At 44.7% G+C, this 14,535-nt stretch overlaps 4 protein-coding genes across 8 annotated transcripts; 1 reads left to right on the forward strand and 3 right to left on the reverse strand.

The window, feature by feature from the left end:
• Nucleotides 1-21: 21 nt before the first annotated feature.
• LOC108133035 (fas apoptotic inhibitory molecule 1) lies at nucleotides 22-1,949 on the reverse strand. 2 transcript variants are annotated; one of them, XM_017252701.3, is made up of 4 exons: nucleotides 1,146-1,948; nucleotides 976-1,041; nucleotides 408-695; nucleotides 22-304 (listed from the first exon to the last, which is right to left on the reverse strand). In XM_017252701.3, exons 1-4 carry the CDS (start codon nucleotides 1,281-1,283, stop codon nucleotides 113-115), a joined length of 684 nt encoding a protein of 227 aa, XP_017108190.1. In that variant the 5' UTR covers nucleotides 1,284-1,948; the 3' UTR covers nucleotides 22-112. The 2 variants fall into 2 exon arrangements, with proteins under 2 accessions (XP_017108190.1, XP_070134255.1); XM_070278154.1 differs by lacking the exon at nucleotides 976-1,041 and having other exon boundaries at nucleotides 1,365-1,949.
• Nucleotides 1,950-4,320: 2,371 nt separating this feature from the next.
• Lap1 (leucine rich repeat containing protein 7 lap1) lies at nucleotides 4,321-8,647 on the reverse strand. 2 transcript variants are annotated; one of them, XM_017252700.3, is made up of 6 exons: nucleotides 8,317-8,647; nucleotides 8,052-8,256; nucleotides 7,854-7,989; nucleotides 7,508-7,797; nucleotides 5,618-7,444; nucleotides 4,321-5,556 (listed from the first exon to the last, which is right to left on the reverse strand). In XM_017252700.3, the coding sequence occupies exons 2-6, from the start codon at nucleotides 8,205-8,207 to the stop codon at nucleotides 5,380-5,382; spliced, it is 2,586 nt and encodes an 861-aa protein (XP_017108189.2). In that variant the 5' UTR covers nucleotides 8,208-8,256; nucleotides 8,317-8,647; the 3' UTR covers nucleotides 4,321-5,379. The 2 variants fall into 2 exon arrangements, with proteins under 2 accessions (XP_017108189.2, XP_017108188.2); XM_017252699.3 differs by having other exon boundaries at nucleotides 8,052-8,259.
• A 1,415-nt stretch (nucleotides 8,648-10,062) lies between these two features.
• On the reverse strand, nucleotides 10,063-11,161 carry LOC108133248 (uncharacterized). Of its 3 annotated transcripts, none has more exons than XR_011442420.1 (3): nucleotides 11,030-11,161; nucleotides 10,412-10,968; nucleotides 10,063-10,352 (listed from the first exon to the last, which is right to left on the reverse strand). XR_011442420.1 is itself a non-coding variant. In XM_017253100.3 (2 exons), exon 2 carries the CDS (start codon nucleotides 10,332-10,334, stop codon nucleotides 10,164-10,166), a length of 171 nt encoding a protein of 56 aa, XP_017108589.2. In that variant the 5' UTR covers nucleotides 10,335-10,352; nucleotides 10,412-10,561; the 3' UTR covers nucleotides 10,063-10,163. The 3 variants fall into 3 exon arrangements, 1 of the variants encoding a protein (XP_017108589.2); XR_011442419.1 differs by lacking the exon at nucleotides 11,030-11,161 and having other exon boundaries at nucleotides 10,412-10,762; nucleotides 10,820-10,834; XM_017253100.3 differs by lacking the exon at nucleotides 11,030-11,161 and having other exon boundaries at nucleotides 10,412-10,561.
• Agps (alkyldihydroxyacetonephosphate synthase) lies at nucleotides 11,038-13,521 on the forward strand. Its single transcript, XM_017253099.3, has 4 exons — nucleotides 11,038-11,173; nucleotides 11,467-11,553; nucleotides 11,607-12,900; nucleotides 12,954-13,521. The coding sequence occupies exons 1-4, from the start codon at nucleotides 11,046-11,048 to the stop codon at nucleotides 13,350-13,352; spliced, it is 1,908 nt and encodes a 635-aa protein (XP_017108588.2). The 5' UTR covers nucleotides 11,038-11,045; the 3' UTR covers nucleotides 13,353-13,521.
• The last annotated feature ends 1,014 nt before the right edge of the window (nucleotides 13,522-14,535 follow it).

Consider the following 14,535-nt stretch of genomic DNA (forward strand, 5'->3'; position numbering starts at 1 on the left):
AAAAGTCCCATTTCTTAAAATGTTCAACTTTTATTAACAACTTCGTTAAGGGAGAGGGGGCTGAGAATAAAATCCAACAAATGCAAAACGTTATACTATCGGTTGAGTGCCCTCAGTTGGCCTGTAAAATGGAGACCGGCTCTTGCATAATCTCCTGAATCTTTGCCTCCGGAACCGCCACACCATTGGCCAGCAGAGTGTGAACGATGCCGTCGTGTTTATTGCCACTTGAGCGTGCCTGCAGCACAAACTCGGTGTCCTGCAGCAGGAACTTGGTGTCAGTGCCGCCATGAACGAAAGCCGACTGCGGAAAACAGAGGAAGGTCATAAAATAATTTTCCCTTCAAGTTTTAAATTCTCTTTTTTTTTTTTTTTGGAAATTATAAACATTAGAATGCATCCCGTACCTCCTCAGTTCGCAGCTCATCGTTCACATATAGACTCAACGTATCCAGCTTAAGCATTATCCTGTATTCCTGCGCCGTTTCGGCGGCCGAGTCCTGGGTGTATAGCCACAGCCGATACTGCCGCGTCATTTCCTCGGTGTACTGCTCGTGGGACTTGCCATCGATGTAGAGTGAGTACTCGTATTTGAAGCCAGGCGCCGGATCCACCCGTATGATGCAGCGGATTTGATCAATATGGAACGTGTCCTCGCCCACCAGCTTGAACATCCAATCGCGACGCAGTACCTCCTGCGAAAAGTACAGTACAGTCGAAGTTCAGAAGTAGTTATTAAATTATAATTAACTAAAGACCCCGTTTTACGATACACATTTAATTATTTGACAAAGATAAAAGCCCGCGGGGGAGCACAAAGTAATTCACTCTAAAAAGTGCACATACTGGCTCGCCTCGTAATTAAGTTCGCTTCCACAATGCAAATACTTGAAACCAAACCAGCCAGGCAGCCAACCAACCCACTAGCCAGCCCATCCTGCCACCCAAAGCCACGGAATAGCGGGGAGAACTTACCCGTCCATTGACCCAAATCATGCGCCGCCCACTGGTTGTGCCATGTTCCAGCTCGATGCGGTACATCTAAGCAAAAAAAAATTAAAACGGGGGAACAATTATCGCTATTTTCCATCAATTTAAGTTGCGGTTTCTGTAAAAAATGGAGGACTCCACATATGCCACAGTACCTTGCCGTTGATGGGGACACACCACTGGGCCACGATGTTCTGTTTGTTGTAGCGCTGGTCCTCGGGTATATGATCCTGCGTCATGGTGGGCACTGTCGACAGATTCTCCAATCGAAGGGTGGGCGACAGAAAGGACATGTGTCTCGGGCCGCCACTCGATCAGGCCTTAGCCCCCCAATCAGCCAATCAATAAATCCTATTAATATTTATAGTAATCACCTTTTAAAGTGCAACCCACCCAAGGGTATACCACTCAACCCTCCCAAAAAAAAAGTAATTCCAGTATGCTCTATATTCTTGGAGTTCAAAGAACTCTGGTTTGGAGTTCGTCTTGTGTAATCTTCAGATCTAGCTTAAATGCACTCTGAACCTGCTCGGCTATTAGGCTAGAATTTATTCCGTTTCCCCGAGTGGCCGGGCGGCGACAAAACCGCAAGAACGAACCGCACGTTGTTAGCACCAATGGCATACTAAACAACACACAATAAAAGCCAAAGGAGAAACTGAAGAAAAACTAGTTGGCCTGGCTGACTGCCTGGCTGGCTTGCTGGCTGGCTGGTTGCCTTTTGGCCCGTTGGCTCTCTGGCTCTGGCTCTGGTTCAGTCTTTAGCTTTGGCTATGGCTCTGCTTTTGGCCGAGTCGCGGTCGTTTGGGTCGGTCTGCCAAAGTGAAGGCAAAGTGCAGAGCAACTACGCCGCATGGCGCCAAAACAGAGTTGATTTGTTTCCACTAGCAGTGCGTGTGTGTGTGTGTAAGTGCGGATATGCGTACAGTAGTAACTCTTCAGAAAGGAAGACTATAGAAATGGATAGGGCTTTATAGGTCCTTTCTATTCAAAAGGTTTATTATATTCAAGTTCTTGGGTTTTAGAGTTTTTTAATTATACGCACTGTTATCACGGCTTTAATATATATTATATAGCTCTGTTTTGTTAAGTATATTTAGTATACAGACAGGTAAACAATTATTTATAAACAAAAATTAATCAAAACTAAAAATTTCCACGTTTGGATGTATAATCTGTAGCTTCTCGAACTAAACATTCATATTACTCATACGCACTGTTGCCAATGACTTGATGTTATGCTAAAAACCATAAAAATTAACGAAAGATTGAAAAAGTTATAAAAACTATTAGCAAGTTAGACCTACATATTTGCTTAAATTAAGGTTTAAATTATTTACCATAAGGTTTTAAGAATAAGCTTTGATTCTTGATTCTATCATATTACTCATACGCCCTGTGGTCTTTGTTTTGGTTTTAAAAGTTGAAATGCGCTTTTTTCGCTTCAATATCGCGACTCTTCCTTCGATATACTGTTTCCCTCCAACTTGTTATTCACTGTACCCACTTCCCGATACACCACCGAGTACTTTGTCGTCGCTCGCATAAAAATAAACTTTTGCCCCGCCAAGTATGCAATTGTTTTTGCATTGCAATTGCCCTGCCCCTGCCCCGCCTTCCATGGCCGTGCCGTGCCTTTGAGCCTGCCACATCGCCTCGAGCCTCCAATTGAGCGTAAGCCAAACAATATTCGTGCATACATATTTTATTCTGGATGACAATTATATGGCCCAAGGGGATAAGACTTCGCTGCCAGCACACTCAACTTGCCACATGGGCAATCGGCGCAAATTTGTCGCATTTTGTTTTGTTGTCATGTTTATGGCGCAACATTTTCTGGCCATAAATACACGCCGAAAATGCTAATGACCAATTGGGTGGGCTTGGGGGTACATTTCTTTTCTTGGCATGGTATGGCATGGCTTGGCCGGCACATGAACCGGCAGTGAAAGAAAGACGTGAAGACTTCCCGCCTCCGGGTGGTATTTCAATCGACCAGAAGCGATATTGATAAATGTATTTGGGCCAGATTGGATAAGGAGTCGACACCGAAACGGGCACATCATATGTCAAATCGAGTTCCTCAGGACTTTGGGCCATAAAGCCTTGCTTTTGCCAACCCACAGAAAGTAGGGAGGCCAGATGGATGGATGGGTGGGTGGGTAAGAAAAACATATGCCATCGTCCCATCAGAGTTCCAACACGCGAAGGTCACTGGCAAAGCGCCGTTTGAAGTCGCTTACAGTTTTAGTTGATGTTGACGTTATCAAAGGGGTTGGGGGAGTGGGTGGCGGTGGCGGTGGTATCTTATGTGAGTGTATTGGTGTGTAAAAAGAAAACAGTCACACACACACACACACTCGCACACAAAGACAGTGAGATAACGAAACATTTGACAAGGACAAGGGTGCCTGCCACCCGTGAACTCCCCTTCTCAGCACGAACAGCTCCCAGTGTCAGTGTGTTGGTGTAATTATTAGTGCCGTACAAAATAAATATGTATGTATATGTATGCACACAAACATCCTTTTTTGACGCTCACTCAGTGGCGCGTCCTTAGCTTAAGCACCGTGGGAGTTTTCTGAGTAAAAATGGCTTTTTTTATATCATTTTTAGATTAGAGGACCAGTAGTGGTATACGTGACTTACCAGAAAATGCTATAAAAGTTTCGGATTTAATCTCAAACTAAACCTACTAAATTGTTTCATTAAATGTATTATTTTCTTTATGTTTGTTGGATAATTAATGAACTTAGTTTAAGTATTTTACAGAACCGCTTTGCAGTTGCAATAAATTAAATGAGAATTTCAACAAAAAGTACCCCATACCTCCCCACATCCTTGAATTCGCTGACTTTGCGTGTCGCCTCACAAAGTTCCATTAATACCGCCTTTATACCCCATTGTCCTCGGTTGCGCTTTCTACGTTGCCTACTTTCCAGTTGAATTTATGAACCATTCCTCCGCCGGTTGTATGTACACTTTTTTATGCAAATATATGGCCAAAAGTGCCGCAACAGACAACATTCGCTGACGCCGTCGCCACTGATGATGTTGCAGAAGTTAGGAGAGCAGAGGAGCGGCGTGGTGGGCAGGTCCTGCTGGGTGGGATTGCGTGCTTCGGTGGTGTCAGTCGGCTGGCACACTACAAATGTCGCCAACAATTAATTTCCATAGATAATTGCCTGTCGATAACGACAAAGGCAGCCGGGGGACATTAATCAAATGGCCAGGCTGTTGACTAGCTTTTTTGTTCTTGGCCACTGGACACTGGGTACTGGCCACTCTCTTGGCGGGATGGACACGATTTAATCAAAAACTATGGCGAAATGACAAAGTGAAAGTTGTATTTCAGTGATTTGTTGTAACGCTCTTAAATCAAATTGAATTGGCAAAATGTGTGCGTTTGCTTAAGTTAGCTAGATTGGTAAATGGTTGTGTGTAAGAGTGTGTTGGGTGTGTGTGAATAATGCATTGTTGGTATCTCGATATATCTATATAAACATTATGATTCATACAAGTGCTCAACTTTCGAACAGATACAGATTCCATGTGTTAACCAGCTAAATAATAATACTGATCACAACGCCAATAGTGTGAGTTCTCGTTCATTTTTGTTAACAGCTTGCCATTGAAAATAATGATTGATGTTACTTAATGGGGCAATAAATATGGAGTATACTTATTTGTAAATATATATATTTATGAATGTATGTATATAGATATAGAATTTGTATTGCTGCACCATAACAACTAACATAAGCAGCCAATATCTTCTTTTTTTTTCGATTAATCGAGTAATTCATCTATACATATGATTTTGGGAACAAATTTGAATAACGCTGGGCGTAAAATAGGCGCTAGTTGTAGGTAATTTGTCAGATTATCGTGTGTTTGTGTGTGTGCTTATCGTAATTGACACAACGTAATATTGCATTTCTTAACGAATAACTTAACTATGTACATAAGCTACCAATTAAATACTGAGTAATCAAATCAGAACTAGAAGATCGAACTAATATCGCTTCATTAAAATTATAAATGCACTTCAATTGATTCGAAAATAAAAAGAATACTTGATTCCAAGGCTAAAACTACTAATTTTGGCCGTATTGTTTTAATATTTTCCTATAGAGTATGGATTTAATTCATCTAGCATTCTAGATAGAGTGAAAATGGCAGTCGGATTCGTCTATGAGAAGCATGGGTAATATTTTTCTATGACTGGCCTTTTAACCGTCCTGGCCGTCAGTGCGGAAGGAGTTAAGAACTAACATTTATGACCGGTATGGGCTATGAGGCTTATTGGAAAATTTTCGGCTAGAAAAATGCACAAAAAGTCTTCGGTCTCGTGATGGGAATCGGTCTAGGTTACTATGAACTGGTCCATCATTTTCTCGACAACATTATGTTCATGACTGTGCCGCAGTTAAGAAGCACTCGTTTGGCATCGCTCAGATTGGAATTGGTCAGGTCGTAGCCATCGATTTCCAACAGCTTATCGTTCAGGTTCAACAGGCGGGCGGCATTTGTATTTGGGGTAATAGAGCTGACAAAGATGCCAACCTGGAAATACAAGTATTATGTCAATAATCAAGTAGATAGTCTCCCAAATCATAGCACTTACCTGATTGAGTATTTCGGCTACATCGAAGCCAATGGTGTGCTCCCATTTGAGAGTAACTTGCTTGACGGTTGGATTCTTGTGAACCCCAAAGATCCAAGTGGACTTCTTGCCACTCATCTTGCAAGTATTGTTGGTGGCCGTGGAGTTCATCGAGTGCTGCGACATTGTGTCGTCCAGCTCCTCATCGTCCTCCTCTGGTTTCCCATCAACGTGGTTGCTAACATTGTTCTGATAGTCGAGCTGGTCGACTGATTGTTCGACTTCCTGGGCGCCAATCGCCGTAGTTTTGAAATTGCTATTCAAAGCGTCCTGGTAGATGGTTTGTTCTAGCTGCTCTTGGAGGTGCTGCTGCTGGTGTTGGTGCTGCTTGCGTTGCCGCATAGACTCGTACAAGTTGAGATCCTCCGGCGTTTTCTTCGTGTATACGCGAGCTATATGATATGGAGGCGGCTCTAGTCGGGGTGGAGGTCCGGCAAACTGTTGTTGCGGCATAGGTTGTTGCTGCTGCTGCAACGGCTGCAGTTCATAGTCCTGGTCGCCATTCAAATGCGTGGTGGGCAACGGTGTGCCGGCCTCCACGTAGAGCTGTTGGTACTGCGCCTCATAATTCACCAAAGGCATACCGTAGTACTCTTGCGGTGCTGCGGGATGAGTCAGTTGTTGCGGCGGCTGATAGACTCCGTAAATGTGTGTCGTCTCTGGAGCGATGCCGTATATTGCACTTGCTGTGGCCTGGTCCACAACATCCTGGTTGGCATTGCTGCTATCACAGTGAACTGGGCCACCGTTGGCCACCACGCGGGCTTCCCTCACCTCGCTGGCATTCGCGGAAGTGGTCGCAGCCTGGGCCTGCCTCACGTACTTGGCCATCTGGCGGAGCTCCTTGGGATATGGAGTGGGCGACCGCATCAATCGTACGGATCCAGCTATCTGCTCCGGAGTTGGAGTCGGTGGAGCGGCTACATAACTGGGATAGCTGGGTGCCGGCTGCGCTTTGGCGTTGCTGAGAATGGTGGCCTCCTCAGCAAAGCAAATCCTCCTCGAGGGACTCACGTGCGAAGGCTGCTGTTGATTAGCGTACACGAATTCGTACTGCTCCTGGGCTTGCTGCTGCGCCTGCATGCTGTTCATCTTGAAAGTCACCTGAGGCAGCATAAAGCATGTTAACTGCGTCTTTGTACTCGCATCCAGATACTGCAGGGGAACCAATGGCTGCGACTGGTTGTCGCTCAGCCACAACGACGTTAGATTCACCAGGTTTAGCATCGAAACCGGCAAGGCATTTATGTAATTGTTAACCACATTGAGGACCCTCAGCTTGGCAAGGTTTCCTATATTCTGCGGCAGGGCGGACAACTGATTGCTGGCCACGCTCAACACGCTTAGCTGCTGGCAGCTACACAGTTCATCGGGCAATTGACGAAGCTGATTGTCATCGGCAAAGAGGAATCGCAGACTGCGCAGCATTCCAATTGTGCTGGGCAAGCGAATTAGCTTATTGTGGCTTAGCACCAGCTCCTCCAGCTGCTCCAGATAACTTATACTGTCCGGTAGTTCGGTAAGTCCGTTGGACTCACACTTGAACGTAACTAGCGACTTTAGCATGCCCACGCTGAAGGGAAAGGCTTCCAGGTTGTTGGAGCAGATGGACAGCACTTCAACGTTGCGCCAGTTGCTCAGCTCGTTAGGTAGCGTGTCCAGCAGATTGCCATTGGCTTCAAAATGCTGCAACTCACGCAGCTTGCCAATGTTGGCGGAAACCCGGCGTATCTGATTGAAATCGATCCAGAGTTCACGCAGCGATTTAAGCTCCCCGACGACTTCAGGCTGAGGGATTTTAAAAAAAACATTAATAAGAATTTGAAGACCTTTTTAAAAAATAACACTCACCAGCTCTGTAAATTCATTGCCTCCAATATCCAAACGCTGTAGGTTCACCAACCGCACCATGGACTTGGGCAGCGTAATAAGATTGTTGAGTCGCAGCTCAAGAATGCGTAAATTGACCAGGCGGCCGAAATTGGCCGGTAGAAACTCCAAGTAGGTTTCGTTCAACAGGAGCTCCTGCAGGGATATAAGCGAGGTAATGGCATCGGGAAGACGTTGAAGGCTATTGCAGCTTAGATCCAGGTGGGTTAAGTGTTTGCACGACTTGATCTCATCGGGCACAGTAACAATAACTGAAAAAATACCAATTAGGTGACAATTTGCCTGGGCAACGGGAAGAAAGACTTACGATTCCGATTGAGGTCCAAATGCTGCAGCTGGCGCAGACTGCCGATGGCCTGGGGAATGCTCTCCAAATTATTGCTGTTCACGTGGAGCACCCTCAATCCCTGGCAATAAAACAATTGCGGAGGCAGTGTCTGCAACTGCAAGATAAGCGGAAAGAATGTGTAAATAAGGGTCACAAATAAAGCAGTGAAGTACCCACTCTGGTGGTGCTTAAGTAAAGCTCTTCCAGCGTCCGTTCGTGCTGCCAAACTTCGGGAAAGTCGGTGGAGAGCGGAGTATTGCTATAGTCCAGCTTGTCAATCACCTCCTCATGCTTGAATTTAAAGCAAGGAAAGCATTTGCTCAGCAGCGGCATCTTTGGGGGTTATTGCTTTTCGTTCGTTTATAAGGCACGGTTTCTGCTTCTGCTATGTAAATAACGGTATAAGTGTCAAACTTATTGGGGTCGTCGCCACACAACTCACCTGTGATTCATCGCCGCAGCTGGAATGCTATTGGTCCTGCCCCATTAAATTCCATGTCCATTGGCATTTTTGGGCTTGTTATTGTTCTGCCCACCCACACACTGACGTACCTGCACACGCACACAAGCACCCGCACTCGCATACACAAAGAGATTTCAAGCCTCTCTTTGTTTGCGCGGCTTTTACAAACAAATAATTTGTTTATTTACCCTTTCCATTTACATGTCATTATATCCGAGAGCAGGTGATGTTTTCTGTGACCATCAAATTGCGTTTTATTTAATGTTTTTCGCTTTAAAAACGACAATATATATCGATATATAGATAATCGATTGTATTGTAAATATAGAATTTTCATTAACCAACATTGAAATTACAACCTTCAACACTGTAAGAAAAGTGACCGCCATAATTATTGAATTGGCCTTAATGATTCTTTTAGTTAAAAAAAGTACATATTTTTGTTGTTTCGGTTTTATATTAAATTGATTTGCATTATTTTTTTTTTTTTAATATTTGTAACATCGATTATTGTAAAAGGGTATCGATAGTCTTACTTCTTCCGAACAACAGAGGGCGCTAAGGAACCACCGCTAAAATTCAAACAAAAAAGCTAAGCGCAAAAGACAAACACGGCAACCGGGCTTGCATTTGTTAAAAACACTTCACCCTTTGCTAATTAATATTTACCCATCACTTCCTGGGATTGAATAGTGCTTAGGCAAACGACGGGCAGCTTGTAGTTTTAACTGTTGATAACGCAAAGGCGTCAATAATGCAAATAGCAATGAGGTAAATCCAGTATTTTTGAAGTTGCAAAGTTCAAATGGGTTATTGCAAATTCCGGCCAAGACGACCAATTAAATCTTAGCTCATATTTTGTACCCAGACTTTGACCAATTTGAGTGTCGTCAGGTTCCGTGTGTTTGTGTTGCCGTAGTCGTGGTGTGAAAATTATTCAAATAACGGTCGTTTTCGGATTTTGTCGTATTTCGTATCTGTTTTTGTCGTTTTTTCGGCATTGTCTGTCGGCGAAGCATTGACGAATTTACACTTCAAACAATTGTTAAACTATACAGCATAGTGCAAATAAGTACGTAATAAACAATGTGCTTGTTACTCGCTGCCATTTGCAAGAGAAAAATCGTGGGGCTCAGTTTCGGTTTAAAAGTTGTTCGTTGCAGTTGGATCGGTCGATGTGAGTTTTGTCGAAATGCAGATAAGGAAACCCCCACAAACATTATTATCTTTGAAAAACAAATATAGATTTTAATGGAATTATGAGCTGTCAGCTGTGTACATTATCCTTCCATGTATTATTTTATAAAGTGAACCTTGAACTCTTTTTTTTTTTTAAGAAAAAATAGAAATTTTAATTGCATTTCATTGCCTTGTACAATTTTTATTTTGAATAAAAAGTTAGTGCGTTTTATTGGTTGACCTCTGGCCCTTCGTGTGCATTAAAAATTAACAAGCAGATGTCAAGACTTTCACGGGTAGTTATAAGCACTTAAAGTGGAAATCTATAGTTGACACAGTTCACGTAGTTTGGTTACAATTGGAACCACCTGTCGGTGTTGAAGTTATAAACTCGGCATTTCTTATTTAAAACCCATCACGACTCACACCACCAGCGAAATGGGCGAGAAAAAAACCACCCTAGTTGTGCCACCACCCCCTCAATAATATTCTCTCCCCCTAGGTGAGCTGTTTCAACCCCCCTTCGAATCGGTTATAGAGGTCGCGTTTGGCTTATATCGGTTTTATTGTTTCGTTATGACATTAGCGGTATCCATTTATATTCGCATCCGATTTTGGGTTCAGGATGGAAAAATATTGTATAGATTTTACTTCTTTTTGCCCTTGCCCTTCTTGCTGCCCTTTGCCTCCTTTTCGGCCAAAGGATCCGCAGAGGTAGCTGAGCCAGACTTGGCAGGATCTGCGTTTGGTTTCTCACCAGTTCCATCAGAGGCTCCTTTCTTGGCGCTCTTGACCGAATCCTTCTTCTTGCTGGGCATCTTACCAAAATGGGATTACTTTCGGATGAATAACTTATCTAATTTGAATTTTATTTTGAAATTAAATGTTTTCTTACCTTATTGAATTTTTACCGAAAAAAAAACAACTAAAACCGATTTGGATGTTTGTAGCTCGAACGTCAAGAATAAAATGAATTACAATTCTCTTCAACCTTAACCCTTTCTCATTGAAATCAAGGCTTGTTTTGTTTTAAACTTTTAAAAATATATTTTCGAAATCAAGTTTTAACCGATTCAGTTCCTGAATAACGGTTTGCGCATGCCCGGAAGACACCGCATGGGCACTCTCTCTCGGTAATTTTCCGGCACTCTCAACCAGTCTCCGTCCGTAGTCTCATTCCTTCCGTGCATTTGTCGAAACGAAAGCCAAGTAAACGCACCGCAGGTCGCATATTTTAGTGCAATATCTATTTAAGTAATTTTAATTCTTAGCGCAAAAGTGTATTTCAACAACTAACGAGAACCTTGTGCCATTTGAATAATAGGAATTGTAGATATAAACCTCTAGAAAATCAATTCCAACCAGAAGCTTCTAACTTGCTCAGCAGGCGGCGTCTTTTCCCACAAATTATCGATTTTGCGCCTAATGTGAAAAGTCTGCAACTCCCAAGGGCTGTGAAAAGTATAGAAAAAGTATTTTTATAACTCCAACGGATATAAATCCACGGCTGTACATAGTGAGTGTGTGCGATGGCGGCCAAAAGAAACTCGGCGGCCACTGATGCTCCGGAAAGCTTGCCGGTTCCGACCGAAGGCACCGCCCTCGCCCTGGACCCGCGCCTCTCCAAACGCGTGGAGAGTGTTATTCCCAAGAAACGGTGAGTTCTCAGGTGTTTAAGGACATTTAAGCACTATTTCTAGTGTTTACTATGTGCCTTTAGGAGTATTAATGGGCTGTAAGAGGGAAAAATAAAAATAGAATGGAGAATTTTGAAAATAGATAAATGTTTGCTTTTAAAATGTGCAAATTGCCGGACAAACAACTCGGCAATTACACCCTGTAAACAGCACTTAAAACACTAATGTTGCATTAAATAAAATAAATAAGAAACTAGTGGGCTCTAAAGTCATAAAATTTTCTCCAGTAGCTAATTTCTTTAATTTTTGACAGCCACGAGGCCTTAAAATGGTTCGGTTGGGGCTACAATGACTCCCAGTTCTACGGGCAAGATGGCATCATCTGCTTTCGCGGCGAAAAGTGAGTACAAGAATGTCAATCCTTGAAAAATATTTAACCGACTCCTTGCTTAGATATCCCCTTGGAGGGTGCGAGCTGCCCAGCTTCACCAAGTGGGTGGAGGACAAGTTCGAGATGAAAGTGGATCAATCGAAGCCGTTCCCCCAGCTGCCGAAATCCTATCCACGACCAGTGGACAATGCAGCATTCCTGCGCGAATTAAAAGACTCCACCAAGGTGGACTTCTCTCTGGAGGGGATCGATCGACTGGTGCGCTGTCATGGTCAGACCCTCAACGACATCTACAGTCTCTGGCATCACAAATTCCGCCGGATTCCCGACTTGGTGGTGTGGCCTCGTTGCCACGACGAGGTGGTCCAGCTGGTACGTTTAGCCCACAAGCACGACGTGATGCTGCTGCCTTATGGCGGAGGAACTAGTGTCTCCGGCGCCATAACCTGCCCCCAGAATGAAAGGCGAATGATCTGCGTCCTGGACACCTCGCAGATGAATCGCTTGCTGTGGCTGAACAAGGAAAACCTGACCGTGTGCTTCGAGTCTGGCATTGTAGGCCAGGATCTGGAGAGGGTCCTGCGCGAAAAGGGCCTAACGGTGGGCCATGAGCCGGACTCCTACGAGTTCAGTACCCTGGGCGGCTGGGTGGCCACTCGAGCCTCGGGCATGAAGAAGAATGTGTACGGCAACATCGAGGACCTGGTGGTGCGGGTGCGGATGGTCACTCCGTCGGGCACGCTGGAGCGGGAATGCAGTGCCCCCCGGGTGAGCTGTGGCCCGGATTTCAATCACATGATCCTGGGATCGGAGGGAACTCTAGGTGTGATAACCGAAGTAGTGCTCAAAGTGCGTCCTTTGCCTTCTGTGCGGCGCTATGGATCTTTGGCCTTCCCCAACTTCGAGCAGGGTGTGCTCTTCATGCGCGAAGTGGCCCGCCGACGCTGCCAACCGGCCTCCGTCCGGCTGATGGACAACGAGCAGTTCATGTTCGGCCAGGCCCTCAAGCCGGAAAAAAGCTGGTGGTCCAGCTTTGTGGATGGCCTGAAGCAGCGCTACGTGACTGCCTGGAAGGGCATCGACCTGAACGAAATCTGTGCCGCCACTTTGCTCTTCGAGGGCGTGGAGAAGGAGGTGCAGCGCCAGGAGTCGCTCATCTACGAGATAGCGGCCAAGTTTAAGGGTTTTCCAGCTGGTGGGCAAAATGGAGAACGTGGCTATGTTCTGACCTTTGTGATTGCTTACATTAGGGACTTTGCTTTATGGCAGGGTATCGTGGCAGAGTCCTTCGAGACCTCAGTGCCCTGGGACCGTTGCAGTTTGCTTTGTCGTTCCGTTAAGCAAAAAGTTGTATCTGTAAGTACAAGTATATGTTCTTTGTCCATAATCTAAAATCTAATCCTTTCCAGGAGTGTCAAAAACGGAGCATTACCTTCTACACCATCTCTTGCCGGGTGACCCAGACCTATGATGCTGGTGCCTGTATCTACTTTTACTTTGGCTTCCGGTGCCTGGATGTGGCCAATCCCGTGGAGCTTTTCGAGGCCATTGAACACAGTGCTCGTGAGGAGATCCTGTCCTGTGGTGGTTCCTTGTCCCATCACCATGGAGTCGGGAAAGTGAGGAGTCATTGGTACCGCAGTGCCGTCACCGATACGGGCAGTGCCCTGTATACCGCAACCAAAAAGCATCTTGACCCAAAGAACATCTTTGCGTTGGGCAACCTACTGCCCGAGAAGGATGCCTCACCAAAGACAGAAGTAGTCATCCCAGCACTATCGACGACACCACCAAAGGCCAAACTATAGAGGGTAGAAGATTGAAAGAGTGCCCTTAGTTCAAGTACTAGTCTTAGATCCATTTTCCTAGTCGCTTTTTGGGGAGTACACCAATCCCACATTGTTTGGGTTTCCAGTTCATTTGTAGCGGGCTCATGTTTTCTATGGGTTTTGATAAATAAATATGGAATATTTGTAAGCTACTGGTTTTTTCTTTCTGTGTATGGCTCAGCCATGGCCACAGACACTGGTGATTTGTGTGTGCGTGCTTAGAAGAAGGCACAAATGCGAACCGCTGATCATTGTCTTCTCATCGCAGCTCATCGAAGTCATTTGCGGCTTGATGTCCAGGAGAGTCGAGGTAGCTGAGCATCCAGCATCCAAGATCCAGCATCGAAGCCCAAAGCCAAGAGATCAAATGTCATCAAGTTGTCAACTTCGTTAGCATGCCACAAGGCAGCGATCGAGCCTGTCTTGAAGATCTTTCTTGGCCCGGCTGCTTAGCATCCAAACACTGAAAGGAAATTTTGTAGATTTTCAGATTTAGATAATTAAGATTAGAATTTTTGGATATGTTAGGTATCGTATTATTAATATTTAAGATAATTTTTTCATCTCTAAAGTTGGTGTATCTAAGCTAATTAATTTCTTGCTCTGTGAAAATTAAAAAGAAGAAAAGAGGCTAGCCTTCTGGCTTATTGATGGTCGAGGAGAAGTCGTCGCTTGGCCTGTCTTGTTACCCTGCCGTCGCAATGGATACCACACATGCCCCCTGAGCGCATTTTGGACATACCCATACACACACCCATTAACTCACACACACGGGGTATAAATAAAGATTACAATCAGCAAAAGTGAGCAGAAGAGAAGCCTCCGCCTGTGTCTAAGCCTCAGCCTGCCGCCTGGAAATTGTCAGCAATTAACCCGCGGGTCAGTCCCGGAAAACGCTTGGAGTCCTGTGTCCAGATTCCCGACTGTGATTTATGCCACACAGCGGCCTTAATGCCAAAAAACCCACAATCAAGGCCAGCGGGGGAGTGCCAGGGGCAGGACAGGGGAAGAGAATTACTATCCTGACACGTTTGGCGAGCGAAGAACAAAGATGGAATGTTCTCTTACCTGAGGGAGATATGGACATAACTCATTTGCATTGAATGAAAGGAATAAGCAGGGGAGAGTGGAGGGTTCTATCTGGGATTTGTATGATAATAGA

Source organism: Drosophila bipectinata, chromosome 2R (assembly GCF_030179905.1).
Source record: "Drosophila bipectinata strain 14024-0381.07 chromosome 2R, DbipHiC1v2, whole genome shotgun sequence".
NCBI lineage: Eukaryota > Metazoa > Arthropoda > Insecta > Diptera > Drosophilidae > Drosophila > Drosophila bipectinata.